This window comes from Sylvia atricapilla, chromosome 6 (assembly GCF_009819655.1).
Source record: "Sylvia atricapilla isolate bSylAtr1 chromosome 6, bSylAtr1.pri, whole genome shotgun sequence".
NCBI lineage: Eukaryota > Metazoa > Chordata > Aves > Passeriformes > Sylviidae > Sylvia > Sylvia atricapilla.
This window is the reverse complement of record NC_089145.1, coordinates 26,628,199-26,646,278: the sequence shown is the minus strand read 5'-3', so window position 1 is coordinate 26,646,278 and position 18,080 is coordinate 26,628,199. Positions and strand designations below refer to the sequence as shown.

At 38.4% G+C, this 18,080-nt stretch overlaps 1 protein-coding gene across 1 annotated transcript in view; it reads right to left on the bottom strand.

Annotated features, from left to right (window-relative positions):
* The window catches only part of STARD9 (StAR related lipid transfer domain containing 9), a 95,465-nt gene that overhangs the window by 76,870 nt on the left and 515 nt on the right, over nucleotides 1-18,080 (bottom strand). Inside the window, exons 2-3 of the mRNA XM_066321264.1 lie at nucleotides 5,853-5,922; nucleotides 4,396-4,512 (exon numbers count right to left, since the gene is read on the bottom strand). Coding sequence (XP_066177361.1) covers nucleotides 4,396-4,512; nucleotides 5,853-5,922 — 187 coding nt within the window. The remainder of the gene's footprint in view (nucleotides 1-4,395; nucleotides 4,513-5,852; nucleotides 5,923-18,080) is intronic.

Genomic DNA, 18,080 nt, shown 5'->3' with positions numbered 1-18,080 from the left:
GCAATAATCACACAAAATACCCCCCCTTTACTGAAGAAGATTTTGTAGTAAACCAAAATCACTTCCCAAAAGAAACCTAGTACAAGAGTAGAGGGCAACACAACAGAACTAATTCATTGTTTGCAAGTGGTAAAGCCCAGGTGCAAACAATCAGCATTTTCCCTCTGCAAGGCTGAACTAATTCTGCATCAAGCTGTGACAGAGGAAACCTACACTTTGTCTCAAAAATGGCAGGAAAATGAACATTGCCTCAAGTATTACACTTTTTTGTGGATTTGGGTTTTTTGGTTGCTGTGTTTTTAGTTTGTTTGTTTTGTTGGGAGGGTTTTGTTTGTCTTGTTTTCTCTTTTGAATTAGTTATTTCTGGGGGCGGAGGGCTGTTTTCTAAAGACTATAACTGTATCTTGACAGTGATGTTTTGGAAAACCATTCACTCTTTTACAGCCACGAAAAATGCATGTAACAAATTGCAGAGTTGAGATCAGAAAACAATGCACAACCTTTTTCTCTTGAATGCCTATAATATTTTAGAATTTCATTTTGATTCTCACTTCATACTTCGCACATCAAAGGTTCTGTCTCTGTCCTTAATTCATATTTATTTGTTACCTGTTCTTTCTCTGGTCCAACAGAATTTTTTTGATCTTTCTTTCTTTCTCTCTGGCCTGTAACCCTTGTGCCTGGTTCATCTCTCCCTATTTAGAAGGATTTAGCAGATCTGTTGTTTCCTTTCCCCCTTCCTTTGGTAGCTGATAGGTCTGGTTGATTTAGCCAGTCAGACTTCCCTTATGGTGTTTCTTGATTTCTCTACTTTTCTTATACATCAATAAGTCCACTTAGGGAAAAAAACCCCATCTTTAAAACAAGAAGGTAGAATTGCTCATCCGTGAAAGAGGATGAAAACCTCAGCTCAGTATCAACACAAAGTATTCAACTTCCCAGCGAGAAGACAAAAGCAACAGGCCCAAAGATCTCCAAAGTGCCTACCTAAAAACCACAGGTCACACTGAAAAATTCAGCTTATTTGGAAAATGAAATAATGTTTGCATAGCTGACCTTTTTCAAAAATCTTACATTTTGTGAAGAATTTATGCAACTTCTAAAGGAAATCTAAGAATTCAGACCACTTATACTGGATTTCTAAATGAAGATTATAAATTACTAGATGATCATTAGAAAGGCTATGTGACTTCCAATTTCACCACAGGAGAGAAATAAAGAAACCAGAACTCTAGCTCATAGCTAGTTCCTCACATATTTCAAATAAGAGAACATTCATAGACTATCCATAGGTACCTGAAGCCATCTTCCAAAACCAACCACTATCCAACAGGTTACTTCCGGTAAGAAGCCTCTTTCCCAGACACCAGCAGTGATGGGATCTTCTTCCAGTAGTCGAAATCAGCTTCGTTTTTAATTTAGCAAACTCTCCTCTTTTCAGAGACAGAAGGTGGCTTACATTATTTCTGTAATGCCAGTCAAGGAAGCTTGTGTGTGTGTGTGTGTATATATATATATATATACACACATATATATATAATGATACAAGAATTATTTTTAAATTTAGCCCTAAAATATGTATACAATAACATTTCTTTAAAATAATTTACATTTTTAACTTTTTGGTCCAGCTCTTCGATGGGAAAAGTACTTCTGGTTTCAGTGCTACTAAAAAAATAAAAGTAAAGCCATTTAGTCTGTCACATGAACATTACAGATTTTACTACATTAGTCCAGTTCCTCCTCAGCTTACTGTATTGCAAGGTCTGCTTTTCCCAAATCGAAGAGAAAAAATACTTCCCCTACTTTTTTAAAAAAATAAAAATACTAATGGGAATGTTTTGAGAAAAACATAGAAGATGGGCAACATATAGTTCCCTTTTGGAAAACACAAATAAAGTACAAGTGGCAGAGAAGGAACAGTCTTTATAAACAGAACAATAAATCCAAACTCATCTTCCAAACATTTGAAAGTACTTACACACATGCGGCTTAAGCCTCTTATAAATGCCTGTGAAGCATTTGATCAAAATCCATAGGGAATAAAATGTATTTGGTGTACACATCTCTGAAATGCTAGAGACAGGAACCTGAAGTGAACAATGTTAAGATCTGGAAGAAACTGTAAGAAGTATTCAGAGAAGTAGAGTTGTATCTTCAAAATCCTTCTTAAACACTAGGATTTGCAGCCCTCCCACTATTGTTACACTAGCACAGAGTCCATACTCGAAGAAACTGTTAGGACTCAATTTTTATGCATCCATCCACCGGGAGAAAAAATAGACAGTTTACTAAAAGACAGCATTCTACAAAAACAAATCTCAAGACAGATACTTTTATCTACTTTTCATCCTCAACCAATACACCAGTCACATATGATAAGAGTTGGCAGGACATCTTCAAGGGAAAAGCACTCCAAGGTCAGCTCATGAAAGAAAGCTTTTACAGGATGACAGTGGTACTGAGCCTCCTTTGGCTGCTGATAACATCGTTGTTGTCAGCTCAGCACTGAGGCAATGATTCCAAACACGGCATTTGTACAATAAATTCGTTCATGCAGAATAAGAGGGCAGAAAAATGCCCAAAAGCATGGTAAGATTGCAGTATTCCAGCAGCCTCTTCTCAAGGACATTTGAAGTACATTTTACTGGTTCTACAATCACAAAGACAGGCAAAAAGTCCAAGAAATTCCCTTATGACTCCAGGCCTTTCAAAACACCAGTCCATCTTTTCACTTTGGTTATCGCACATAAGACATCTGTCTAAGGCTCAGTAACCCAGCAGTTACACAGAGCAGCCCTGGATGTCCTTTCAGTCAGCATCAGGCACAAATAAAGAAACTACTGCCCATTTCTCAATTTTCTATGGCCCAGGAGTTCATGTTTCCCCCTCACTGTTTTTATCAGATAAAACTGCATTTTGTGATAGCACAAAGTTCTCCACAGCATCTGAAATAGCTAATCAACCCCAGCAAGGAAGCTGCACTGTTTATATTGCATTTTACATTCCTTGTCAGTCACACTTGTATTTAATAACAACAAGAACAAAAATTTACATTTGTAGCCAATATTTGTATTTTCCATTTGGCAGTTCTGATAATTTTTCTCACAGATAAGAGCTAAAACTGACTTGGCAGGCTGGATTTATCAGCACTCCATCTGCTAAACCATTCCAGCTAGAAAGCCAACTATATTGTCAACACTTCTAAGCAGCAAGCTTCTACTTGTATTATGTGACAAACTCACAATGAGCACAAAATCAAAACAAACACGAAAATGTAAGTGGGACTGGGGGGAATCCAGACAGATCAACATTTAAAGATTTGTTTTTTCTAATCCCTAAAATAGAAGTTTATCCAGTGCCAAGTACTTCAGGAAAACAATTTTCTTTTTTAAACATTAAATACACTTCCCAAGTTCACAAAGCATCTTCCACACTACTGTACCAGGAAGGAAATAAAGCACAGTCAAGAATTCTACCTACAGTTATGGTAATTGGCAAATGTGACAGTTTTTCAAATATTGACTCCCAGAAATAAAAACAATCCTGTGCTCATCATTACCAGAAATACCAATTTTACAGTACTAACTCAGTCTTAAATGATAATTTCTGTGAAAAACAACACAATTATAAAGGTCAAAATTTCAGGAACAGTTGTACTGAAACAGACAGAAATTAAATTTGTATATTTCTGAAGACAAAACAGCAGTAAGACCCGATTTTAATGCCAAAATATGTATGCTTGTATAATGAAATTTTGGATTGCTTTGCTGTGTATTACTGTAGTTATTTGTAGATTTAGTAATTCCTTCTTTATTAACAGAGTGGTAAAAACATCATATTTTAATACCAAATCCTTCAATTTTTTTTTTAATCAGTCAACCAAAGCTTGGATCTGAAGACAGGAGTGGTCTCCATTAGTTACAAGAGATTTCTGATGCCAAATCAAGGAAAATATCTCTGAAAAATACTGTATAAGTAAAATTTTATACCATTAAAAATGTAATTACTTCACTGTTGATCCTCTCAGAAGAATAACCTCAACACTCCTACTTTCTTTCAGAGCTTTCTCCCTCCAAATCCTGATACCAACTACCGAAAACATTCTCATTTCTAAGCTGGAGTCCTCAGATCATCGCCATTGGTGATCACGACCAAATTTAACATATCTAAGGAAAGGCTGCACTGGTTGACAAACAAGGGTATTGTATTCTTAATTCACCTACTTCAATCAAATACCACACTAAGTACTGTGGTATTAGAAACAAAATAAGAAAAAAGATGGGGACAGAATAGAAAAAGAGATCTCATGTATTTTGCATTTCAATACCTTCCTGAAAATGGGGTTATGAAGGACAAAATGGGATGGGAATGTGGACATGAAGCATCACTCACCATTTCCTGAGATGCATACTTTGGATCTTCAGGATCAACTGACCAGTAGCAGTAATCAAAGCTGAAGGCCACAGTTTTTTCTCTCGAGTCCCAACTGCTATCAAGCCTACTGTCAACCTGACAACAAAAGACAGAAATACCAAGTCACTCTGAAGCTGACCCCCCAAAAAAAGCATTTTCCAAGTTAATGGGAAGTTTATCTAGGATATGTCTTGTGGAAAAGAAATGGCAAAGAATTAAACCTCTTTAGTCAATATTCTTTGGTGCTTACAGTGAGGTGGAGACATTCATGACAAACCTGCTAGAGCATTTTTACTGAGGGGTTCATTTACTACACCTAAGGTTCTCCAAGACACATACAGTAGACATAATTGAGCTAATCTTGGCAGGAAAGCTTTATAAACCTTTTGATATTTCTCTGAAATTCTTCTGTTTTGCAGAGAACCACATCACAGAAATGAGGCCCCAAGTGATAAGAAGAAAACAAATTTCCCACTGCATAGTTGAATATGCAGGTCTCTTCCCCAATTTCCCCTTTGCTTTTTCATGGTTGCAAGCTAATGCTTCTGTCACTGGGACTGCACTATCCAAATTTATCCTTTATGGGCTACTAGCAATGACAGTGAAGCCTAGCACAACGATCAATAGTTATTGAAATTAAAGGAATTTCATAAGTCTTTCCTAATGCATAAGTCTTTCCTTATATAATCTTGCCCAAGTAATTGGTAATAAAACAGATAAGCTTATGAACCCTCAAAGGAGGAGAGCAATGATACAACATGATACAAAATTAACACCATATACATGTAATTTTGATCTATTTGGTAACTTTGTTATAATCTCGACATTCACAATAAGTGAAGCAGAAAAAATAGCATGCAGGCTCCAAAACTCTCAAGGAAGATGATGGCTGCACTCAGTTTATTCCTATAGCTCTTGGTCTTTCACCAAGACCTGAAGTGTAGCTTTACACAATTTGCTCTATTTCATGCAAATCAGTTGCGCTCCGAGGGGAAATATGAAAGGAGGAAAGATGCAGGGAAATAAATTATCCAGATGTTAGTAACAGTAAGACATGCAAGTATCCCAAACAATTTACCAACAGCTGTGAATGATGGCATGCAATAGGATTGCAGAAGCTTTATAAATAAATAAAATAAATCTTTAGAAATAAATAAAAAATAAACAAATATAATAAAGCTTTATAAATAAATGTAATATACAGACAAGACAACTACCTGTTACATCCCTTCTCATTTCCTCCTCCCTAAAACCACATGAACTAACCCCAAATCAAACAAGCCTCCACACTTTTGCTGCAATGGTTCTAGAACTGTGCCAGTTTAAACTTCTCCCTTAGTAATTCTATTAAAATGATCCAATAGCCAAGCAAACAGATAAAATTATTAGAATATCAGGATTCTCATCAGAGAAAGAGAAGACAACAAAAAGCATACCTTTATGTTTCTGACTTTGGCCACTTTGTCATCAACTTCTACAATCACTCGTCCTCCTTCTGCTCTCTCTCTGGAAACAGAACATATTTTAAAAATCCATTTAAAATATGAAGAAACAGAAAGGTGTATGTCAAATTTCTAAACTTCAGAAATTGATGTTTACTTTAGCAAACTGCAAATCAGAGCTATAAAACAGATACTTCAGACGTCAGATATACACAGGTAAGACAGTGACATGAAATAGCATTTGCAGATCTGCATTCAGGTATCTCAATAGCAACAGGCTAAAAAAAACCCAAGACTGTAGTGATTAAAGAGCTTTGAAATGTTTTTCCTAAAGAGATTGTTAGTATTTTATTTCTATTTAAGTGTTATTGCTTCAAATTACTTTTACAAGGAAGTAGAGCAGAGCACTGGTAGACTGGCTGCTCTTGGTGGGGTAGAGATCCATGTCACAGACTTGTGAGCCACAAGAGTCATCAGGTTGCACTGTCTGGTTTTTCCCACTTAATGCAGTGCATTTGTTGTAGTCCTCAAAATTACTCTTTAGGAAAAAAAGCACCAAACAAACAATAAACCCAAAAAAATGTCCTGAAATGTAAAATGGACAGGATTGTTTCTCAAGTGCAAAGGACCATGCACTCATATATACTATCTAAATCTGTCATTGAAAGCAGCTATGACTGGCTACTACAGACAATTTCCACAACCAAAATAATGAAAAAGAAAAGAATGAAAAAACTATGTGTACAAAGTAAAAACAACAAAACAAAACAAGAAAAACAAACCAAAAAAATCCACAACAGACCAAAAAAACCTTTCAAACCAAATTAATCTTCTTTCTGGGCTTACTTATTTCTACCTCTCAATAATTATAACAGATTTTTTAATACATTATAAGATAGAACAGAGGAAGAAGAGGTTCTCCAACTTCAGTACCGAGAAGCTAAGGGCAAGACAAAGATGCTTTATATTTTTCCTCTATATTTTGCTTTGTTGTCTGATACTGACAAATCTTGTAAGATGCAACTTTCTCATATATGTTTGATGAGGCCTAATAGTTCTGTAAAACTGTAGAAACTTGGTTTAGAAATAAAAACTATTTTGTCCTTAGTGCAGTTTTTCAAATTTTATTAAAATTAAGGTGAAGACACACTGTCATTTGGGTTTAGATGTATATGCATCTTCTCATAATCAGCTGAATCAGTATCATGAGGTCAGTTAAAAACTAGGTCAGATAAAACAAGAGTTAGAAAATTCAAACCCAGCTGACAACTGCTCATTCCTGGCACTGGACCTTTAACAGATTCCTTTCTATGTGTGCAAAAATATTTAGTCCCCCACCAGTAACAATCTGCCTTCACTGAGGGCTGTAACTTCCAGGTGGCCCAAAGCACCTCATCCCCAGCCTTTGGGTCTCTCCACTTCTCCATTTTTACCCCATGCTTGCTGTTTCAAAACAAGATTCAAAACAATGCCTCAGGACACTTACGACTTGCATGAAGACAATCACTGTAGCATTTGAGCTTCCCAAGCATGAAGAGGTTTTAAGCACATTTCTGATCATAGCTGTTAGCATTTTGCAGATAGAAATAATGCTTTACCCTAGAGCTTCTTGCTTCATGCTACTGATTTTTGAGGTATCCTCCTTGAGAAAGACTGGACTTGGTATTTCCTGTAGTACATACTTAGACGTGACTCTTCACATAGAAAATACAAGGACAGCTCCCAGAGATTTGAGTTAAGCTGCAAGTGTTCAGCTGTTCAACACATCAGTCACCTGAGCCCCAAGTCAGATCCCAAGGGAGAGGGAAACACATTATGTACAGCTGAGTACAGAACAGCTCCCTAAAGAACAAATGAAGAAGCAACAGTGCCTAAGGATACAGGCTGTGAGTACCTAGGCTAGAAATGTGCAACTGATGCATTTAACCTGGACATGTATAACTTTATAGATGTTTTGACAAGCAAATGCTTTCCAATGCAAGCTACTTAGGGGACTTTAATATCCATGTACAAATGTCTGCCAGGTGAGCTAATGGACAAAGCTGACAATTACCCTATACAGCAGATCTGATCTAAGAGGAAATGGGACATTTTGACAGTCTCACAATATTTTAAGAACAGCAGAAGACAGAGAAAACCAGGGGGATCGTTTAGGAGAGAGCTTGCTTTGGTTACACACACTCTTTCCTTCACTGGCCAAGTATGATCTTGGCCTTATCCTGCTTCCCAATCCCATGAGCATCCTTAATTTTCAGTCCTCAATGCTTCAGTTTTACCAGCCTAAATAGTTCATTGAGTTCCCATCCTTCTCCTCTTATGTACACATCATTCCCTACAGGAAATCTGCTATGTGTCCTCACTGGCTTCATGTCCATCTTCCCCAGGGCAGTCTTCAACTGTTCTGCAGGTCTTGTGTCCCTTCTCCTACTGCATTGTAGCTAGTCATAGACTGATTTCTCTGCTCCAAAGATATCTTCTTGTCAGTTCTTCCAGTGTCTAACCCAAGTTTACTTGTACACTCCAGTGTTTCTTCCTGAACATGTGCTGAAGTCAGCAAACATTACTGAGAATAAATCAGACAGAAGACCTTGTTCTCTGGTCCCATTTCTGGGCTTCAGTTGTGACTTGGACTGAGCTCAACTTATTAAAGCAATGCTCAAATAATGAGGGTTTTTTTACTTAAGGGGATGATGCAAGCAGGATTTGGTCAACACTAGAGAATTCAAGAGAGAAAACAGACCTCTTGAAATTTTTACCTGCTATGCTATTACAAGCATTCACTGAGCATGTTAAAGAGTTTTAATGATTTAGAACTTGGTCAGAAATGCATAAATTGAGATGGGAATCATATCAGACTTCAAATTTTAAAATCAATTGGGGAATTCAAATAAAACGTCCCCCTAAGTAGCTTTTATATGTTTTAAAACATAATTTCCCCATAACCCTATCTCCTGCAGCAGCTGAACTGTTCTGGGTGAAGCTTAAAAATAATTCCAAGCAACCTAGGTGAAACAGGCATTCATGAATAGAACATTTGTGCTCAAATGGGTGAAATCTGGAAAAGCTTTTAATCATTTTAAATTCCAGGGGATCCTAATTGTAGAAGTAAGGCAACCTCAACAACAAACAGTGGTCTCAACACAACCTATAATAGTTACATGAAACTCACTGCCTTCAGTCCAGACGTGTTATACGTAACCTTACGAAAAAGTGACTTTTCTCTGTGGGTTCTTATAGACTGATGCTCTCCTAGGTTACAGTCATTACTAAAGATTAAAGATAAAGAAGGAATTCCAAACATAAAATCTTTGAGATATACAAAAAATTTCTAGATATATAAAAAATTATAGTCAAATTTACGTATCTACTTACATTAAAATAAACATAAACCCAGAAAAATGCAAACCACAGAAAATAAAAATGCCATCTTTTACCAGAGGGTATAAAAGATTCCACACCATGCAGCCATAAAGCTTAATGCAGCAATCAAGTACCTTTGTTTGAGTCTCACAAAACAAGAAAGCCAGCAGAAAACAGTGACAGAACTAAAATCTCCCCTAGCTCTGGACACATATTTACAGCCCCCAGACTTTTACCTTAACTCCAGGCTGCTGCTGAAAGATGCAATTTCTCTTTGCTGCTCTGACTTCCCACATGTGTTTCTACTTTCTAGCAATCACACACCCATGCAATGACTCAGATCAGCTGTGATCAGGCAAAAAAAGCCCCACACCAAAATAAATAATCAAGGTGTCACAAGACTCTTAAGCCCTTCCAGAGCACTGACCCCAGCAGTCACACAACCTGCTGAGCCAAAGCAAGAGAAAGGGCAGGGCCACATGGTGATGGGAATGGAGACACTTCCCTTCTGCTGCAGCTTACAGCCAGAGACCAGGGAGCATGAACAAAGCAACCTGTAGCTGCCAGCTCCACAGACTATGCATTTGAACCCTCTGAAAACACATTTTTATCATGCTTCGTTTAGGTACAAAACAGAGAACGTGGGGAAAGAAAGCACAGTTTCCTAACTAAAGCCCAGGAGGAAAAACAAACTCACAACTGTTCTAGATATTCTGACCTTAACTCCAAATTGCAAACAGTACAAAAGCCCAGCAAAACCTGTGTTTGTCAGCACAGTCTCACACACAGTGCAACAGTTTGCATTTGGAGGATAAAGCAACCCATCATCCTTAGGAAAGGGTGTTCTGCTCCATAGGTATGGAAACTGTATTTTTTGTACAAATAAAATCAACTTCAAACTACGCTTTTCTAGCAACACATTTGACTTCTGCTGCTCAGAAGTTGCTGTGGTCCTAACATTTATTTTCCCTATCCCCTCCTTTCTCCCCGACTTCTTGAAAAATGCATGCTGTGTTTGGGAATTGCCTCTCCTAAATTATTTTCCATGAAAACAGGTTACCTGTACAAAGATAAAGCTGTAGAAACATCACTTAATGGTGTTTGTTCCAGGGAAGACCTGCATCTTCTCAGTCACAGAAAATTTTAGAGAAATGCAGACCCAGCAACTGAGCAGTGACATAAGTAGAGAATGGAGTGGCAGGGCTGTAATGGGGAGCTACAGGGGAGACCTGGCAGAAACAAAGCTGCTGCAGCAGTCCAGAAAATACAGGCAGCCCAAAGGGGATATCATACCATTTCCTGTTGCTATGAAAAATCACTTTTGCAGCCAAGATGCAAAGCTAATGCAATCCCCCAGGGACAAAGACACTGGAAGAATGAGCTGGTGGGAAAGAATCATGGGAGGATCAAGACCCCAGAGAGGGACACTTCCACAGCTTGCCGAATCTCTGAGATGAGTTCAGACACGGAGCACGGAAGTGCAAAGAGGTATGCAGAGCTGGAGGAAGCAGTGGGTGGAAAGAAAGGGGGAAGTAGGTTTTTTCAGACATTCTAAAATTTTCCCATTTCTCCTCCACCCTCTCAAATAACAGGCACTTGGAGAACAAAGGAAGCTGACTTCTTAAAACTTGCCTGTTTTTTCAGGACCATGTACATGTGATAAAGCAAAAGTACTGTAGTCATTAGCAGTAGATATGTCATGCAACAAAACAGCTTCTACAAATACAGCCCAGCAAAGTACTCACCAAAGTAATCACACATACCGAAGCAAAATACATACAACTCAAGTACAAGAAAAGTCTTAAATGATTTTTTTAAAGAAGCTTCAAAAATAACCCTGCATTGTAATCCTTGCAAGTACTTAATGCTTTCCTGCCAGTTCCCACCACTCAAACTAACTCCAAACTCAATCTCAACCTGTACTGAAATATAGTCCCTCGAAAGCAATGTGTGAAGAGTATCAATCCCTCCCCTCCTGCAGAGGCTCTTCTAGAAAAAGGAGTAGCCTTCTGCGGCAGGATGCATACCAGCAGTTACTCCTGCTGTCTCTTGGGCTGTCACTTTCCAGGATGTGACAGCCTATAAGTAAGGCAGACATTTACCACTTGCACCTGGGGACACTTTGTGCCATCTAATGGCACACCTATGAAATCACCATGCCAGCAGCTTATGTATGATCCTGAAGAAAATCTTGCCCAAGTACTTCCTTGGTCACAAAGTCTAAAGATTTTATGGGGAAAACTTCAGTTAGTCAGATTTACTTTTGCTTTCCATTAACAGTATGTTCTATAGTGTCTCTGACTCTTGTTTATTGGTAGCCCTGGCAGAAATATCTTTGAGAAGCTGACATTTTTGCACTTCTTGAGTGACTGACCGACCTGGTCATGGAAACAAAGAAAAAATATGCAGAGCTTATTCTCATAATTGCTAGTCTTCAGAGAACACTATTGGGAGACCAAGGGTGCAATGAGAAGAGCACTAAGAGTCCATCAAAAATTGTAGAGAATGTCAAAGCTTTCAGCCATTAGAGCTTCTGCAATCTATTGACAAGTTAAGGTACCTCCAACCACAACTTTCCCAAACACGGCATCTCTCCACAACACCAGCATAATATGTATCATTATACCTGCTGCTGTGACCAGTCAAAGTTGAGGTGCTAATAGGATGAACATCCTCACTTTGGCCAATGCAGGATTTTTTATATGTAAAAATAAAGTATCAACAATCAAGTAAATTTATCTAAGATTAATTTTCAGTGTTTCTCGTTATCTCATTACCCAATACCATTTTGGATATTTCTCTTTAAAGTCAAAATTGTTTCACTGTGTCTTGCAAAAGGGAGTGCACAGCTGGTCAGCAATCCTCCGACCAAATTCAGAACAGATGTTTATAAATAATTCTAAACTCTCTATTGAAGCCAAGTACACAGAGTTCACCAAGACATCACACTGCTATATGAGACATGCTGCTCAAGTAATTCTTTGAGGCTACTCCCAGATGCATGGAGTTTTAATTGGCTCTCATAATGCCTAACAAATCTGACAGTCAAAAATCACCAGTCCTAGTGATTACTATTATTCCTGCGTGGTTTCCCCTATTCTCTTTTTGCAAATATTATATAGAAATAAAAATATGAACATTTGGTGCAGATATAAACATGAGGCATCTTCCTTGATAAATCTAAGTCAGAAATACTCCTGATGATACAGCAGTGCTTTGAATTGTGGAATAATGACATGGGGAGGAGGAGGAAAGAGGATAAAGTCTTTTTTCATCAGTCATACCACCAGCATTTAAAGAAGCATGAAATAAGGAGGATTTAAAACAGAGCTATAGTCCAGCCAGTGCAGTCTCATCCACCCTTGATTTCACAGCTGTTTACTGAGCAATGACATAGTATAATCCAGAATTTTGCATCAAAGGAATCCTGTACAAATGCCATGTTTTCCACGCAAACCAGAATGTGGATACAGAAGTCAGTTTTCGTTCCTTGAGACCAACTGTTACATGAATGGCCCATACAGAGATCAAACCTACAACCTCAGTGTTATCAGGCACCATCTCAGGGTCATGCAGAGTTCTGCCCTTTTAATAAGCTAGAAAGTCTGCCCTTTACCAAACTTAGAAAATTTGGTTCCTGCAACTTCAAGAAAAATACATCTGGGAAAAGCTGCTGATGCAGTACCCTTTATAAAGTAACATATGTGTCTTATGGAAACCACCTGCTAATACCACGTACAGGTGCCAAGAGAAAAGAGCAGCCATCACAATGGTCATTTAAATTAAACTTTAAATAATAGTCTAAGTTAAAGAAAATAAGTAATTTGACAGAGGGGGGGAAAAGATGTCAATATAACCTTAATAGGATCCACAAATGCTAAATTATGTTTTTTTGGAGAGAGACTTTATAAAACCAAAATTAAAATCTCAACTTTTCTTTTAAAAATCCTAGCTCTGGTATGGAAAAGAAGCTTGAAATTATGAGCAATGCTTAAACAATGCAGTTTGCACAGATTTTCAAACAGCAAAAGACTCTTGGAGGCCTGAGACAGCTCTCTCCCACCATCAGGTACCAATCCTAAAACCTATGGCTTTTGAGACAGTTCAACCATCATTACTTGAAGAAAGAACTGTTCTGTAACAGAGGGACACAGAGGAACAACACTCATTCAGCTACCACAGAAGATAAAAGTAGGTGATAATCTGCCATTTCTCTTATGGGTGAGAGGCAACAGCACCAAAGGAATATATATATATGAAAATATACAAGAAGGAGAACAAAAACAAGCTCCAATCTGTTGTTGCTTTGATTTTATTTTGATAAAGCATTTAACATCTGTTATGAATAAGATTCAAGGAATGTTTTCTACAAAATTTACTACAAGTTATCACTTTTGTCAGCAGTAGACCACATTGCTGTATCTAAGTTCTTGTGGTTACACATGAACATGTAGAATAGCTGATAGCACGTCTGTAAAACAGCAATAAATCTTCCTTGCAAAATAATCCTTCCTTTGTTTACCATAATGTGATTACAAAGAACAAAGGAGATAAAGCACAGCAGAGCCTAGTTAGTAAAGTAAAAACCAATAGTGATTTACTGTGCATCATTTCTAAAAAGATCTGAAAGTAATTTTATTATTCCACATGGCTTTCCTTTTAAATAGAAGTAGATTTAAAATACTCACATCATGATGCACCCATCAGCTGAGCTCCTTTCTCAGCTACTCAGTGAAGCTATACTCAGCACACTGCTCAGGTCAGCCTCCTCCAAGCCATTTTCTGGGATCTCTGAGTGAGAAACCTTCCCTAAAATTCCCTCCCAGGCATGAGCATGCTCACCTGAGTTCTTAGGACCTCAAACTTAACTCCTTCCCATCCTATCCTCAAGCCGCATTAGCTGCTGCATTCCAGGAAGGCAGTTAGAGGAATACATCATGCAGAACAGCAGTAATGAGGAAAACAATTGCTGCAGCTCAGACTGTGACAGTAAACACCCGCACAGCTGGAAGTGTGATTCAGCTTTGCCACCTGGGACTACCCAGACATTTCTTTGAGCTTTCACTTGCCAGAGTGTGGAAGACAAAGTCAAGAACTCCTGAGGGGACTGGGGAGTACGTGGCTGTCCAGGAAGCTTGAGGTTACAGCTCAGAAACAATGCAAAGCAGAAAAAAATGGAAAGGGCAGCTTTTGGATCAATTAATCTGTTTAGCAACTCTTTCAGGTGACATGTCTGTGAGGGTCTTAGAGGATGGGAAAGTTAATTTCTGAGTTAGTAAAGACACCAGGAAAGGCTCTCTCAAATGAGAGCTTTCTCCTTTTCTAGGCCAGAGAAGCAACTGAAAAGTGGAGATGATATTCTCAACAGCAGAATATATCTTATGTTTTGGTCAGTCCTGTACAAGTAGCTACCAAACTTCAGGGTACTATCCCTGAAACAAAGTACTTTAAAGTTTCAAAGCAACTTGGATGCCCCAGTGTCAAGTTTTTAACTAACAACTCATTAACTTTACAAGTGAACCTGCTGCAAACAAGCAAACAAATTTGCTGTGAATGATTTTACCCAGGTCTCATTCCACAATTCACAAAGGAATGCAAAGTCTTCTAGTCACTGGTGCATGCTAAGAAAAGAATCCTATAGAAATGCATGAGACTCTTCATTGTGGTATAGAGCAGTGTTTTTTAAAAATTCTTCTTTCCTATCTCTGACCTATGTAGGAGCTCTCAAATTACACTGTGATAAGCACTGAATCCTTGGTACCCACAAATGAGCTGAGACCAGCTGGATGGACGGTACAAGAAGCAGTGGATCAGGGAGGGAAAGGCACCAGGCAGCTGTGGTCCATCGTGGTCCCAACGCAATGCTGCCTGACCATGTGAGTCACTCCCCTCCCAGAGGGGTCCCATGCACGAACAGCCCTCCCTCTCTCTTCTTATATAACACAGGGATGAGATTCTCAACAAGAGAAATCAGAAGCCCCAAGTAGGTACTAGAATCGTGATGGGCTATCACAGCAAAGGGACAAACACGTTTGAACCCAGCAGCATGTAAAAACTAGCATTTGTGCCTGCTGGCCTACGTAAAAAAGTAAAAGGACGTGTCCAACCCTGCAGGGGTTTCTGTAGCATACAAACACCCAACACAGTATTGAGAGAGCTACCCAGGCACAAGGAGAGCCCTGGACACAGTACTGAAATACTTGGATACTTTCTCAGCCAGTCACACCATTTCCAAGTCTGGAGGGTAAGGTCTGTCACAGCGCCACACTGCAGACTGCAGTGTTGGCACCCTCCACTGAGCAATCAAAAAAGAAAGAGGAACAACATTCCTAGTTCACATAGTTACATGCCAGCATTCAAAGTATTTCCATCAACAACTTCTGAATGACAGCCAAAAATTACATTACACTTTCTCTACAAAAGTCTGACATCCAATAGAACAAGGATTAAGATGTCCGGAAATAAACCATTAAGTGATTTCATCAGTTCCCAGCTCCTATTTAATACCTGATTATTACCTATAACTATACACAATTTAATGCACCCATTCAGGCTTCCATATTTCATTCGAAGAGGGAAACATATTTACACAGAGCAAGGATCCATGTAACTACAAAGTAACAAATCTTTTTTTAGTGTGTAGAATAGTAAATGTACAAAAAAGACTTTAAAATGTTACTCCAGGGAAAATATTTGACTGAATTTACACCCAATTCTATATTTTGGCGACAAAAAAAAACCATTTAGTCTGTTAGAGAATGACTGATAACATTATTAATAACACTGGCTGCAGGCTGCTTATACTTTAGGCAATGGAAAAACTTCTGCATTTCGTGTAAACATGCTTGGTTTATATCTGTCATGGATTATTTGGCCATAGGAGTTCTCTGTCAGAGAATGCACCGTGATGGGCACCATATGGATGCAAAACAAAAAACCCACTCTTTGCCTGATGCTAAATAATAAAAAAAATTTACAGCTCCTGCATTAACATTTTTTAACATCTGAATTTTCAGTAAAATTTCAGATGTAAAACCAATGTTCATCTGCAATTGTAAATTAAATTAAGAGCAGCAATGAGGAAGTTTGCATGACAGTCTAGAAACAACCAACTGACCCATGAGTTCTAGCCTTTGCCTGCAGCTTTCCAATTTCTGGTACTCTTAAAAGCCAGGTTTAGTATTTTTGGCTGGAATGGAGAGTGTATAAATCACAGTACTTCAATCTATTTGAATTGATTTTTTTACTGCAGGAAGTGTCCCTTTTAAAAACACCTAAAAAGATCACAGAAGCTGTGGCAATATGGGTACCCTCTTGAGGCAATTGCAGAGTGTGTGTATAGGCTAGCAAGAGGTTTGTGTGATAACAGTATGGAAACAGTAAAAAAAGCTGGAAAAGAGCAGACCTTTAAGCCCACTGAGAGTTTTTTCAATGTCTATCAAGGTTACTCAAAGCCTTCATATATTTGGTATTTGCCTGTAAGTCATTACATTTAAGCCATTTTCTCCAGGGCTAGAAAACAAGTTCTCATGTCAGAGCCTCCACAGAGAATATACAACCACTTCCTCTTCCCATTTATAAAATATCAAAATCCATCTTAAAATGCATTTGCTGTCCTCAGCTAAGGCAGCACAGTATAAGGAGTAATGGCCTATTCCCTTTGGAGTCAAACACCATGAGACTGGTCTCTGCCTCCCTTCCCATCCCATCTGTTCTGCATAATGTGTTGAGAAACTTAAGTTTCTCCCTGCAGTACCCCCTGAGATTCCACTCTCACCTTCATACAAACATTTCTGTTTCAGCCTCGGATGAATTCCTTCCACGCACAAGAAGCTGCCCCCCTCTGTGATCCCACCCTCCTCTCCAAACTACATCCCTCACCAAACAGCTGGTCCACACTGACTACATCAAAGGTTTTCCTGTTTATCACACCTTATCTGACAGTCACACGTGCTGTTTGTTGCTATAATGACATATTCGCTATTATGCACTATTTAAAGCAACCCACCCAGGAAAAACAAGACAGATGTGGTGCAACCAAGCAGGACGTAGTGAGAGGGAGGATAACAATGAAAATCAATATAATATGTTACCACTAAGGCAACACCAAGCAATAAAAGGTTAAACTTAGCTTACTTCAATGATGCAACTCTTCTTAAAACCGGCCAGTATCTATTAAATTCTTTCCCATTCACAGCTATACAACAAATCAGAGCTATATAACCCAAGCGTGATTTTAAACAAACTTATGGACAGTGTATTTTTAAAATCAGTTAGCTTTGACTTAAAGGCAAAATGTGTTGAAAACCTCTAAATTAGTTTGCACATTTCCCTTTTCTATTAACACTAGCAGGCTTGTTTTGGGTGAGATTTTTAATTTTATTCAAAACTCTCTGGTGTCTTTTTCTGAAAATAAAATAAAATAAAATAAAAATTCATAGCCAAATAAGAACAAAAGGGTCCCAAATATGCTAGCAGACTGCTGACTAAATGACTAGGCTAGTTTTCTGGCTGGGCAACTCTTCAAGAATCATTTTCTGTACTGCATGAAAGAGTTATTTATCACAAAAGTCCGTGCAGTCAGAAGACAACAGGAGGGACTCGTGCCAAAAAGAAAGGCAGCATCAAGTCAAAGAGCGGCCCTCAGAGCCTGTACCGCTTTTCCAACCATTCCTGTTTGGAGCGCTACAGCATTTCTCTTACAGGAGAGGTAAATTACCAGCCATCGACATTTGGGCTGCTCGCTTTTTCTCTTTCTTTTCTGCTCCGAATTTCCAAAGCGTACTAGGTTTTAAGCATGTATTATATACAAATAACACCAGAGCGTTGTTTGTGGGAGTTGTCTTCAAGCTGCAACATGTA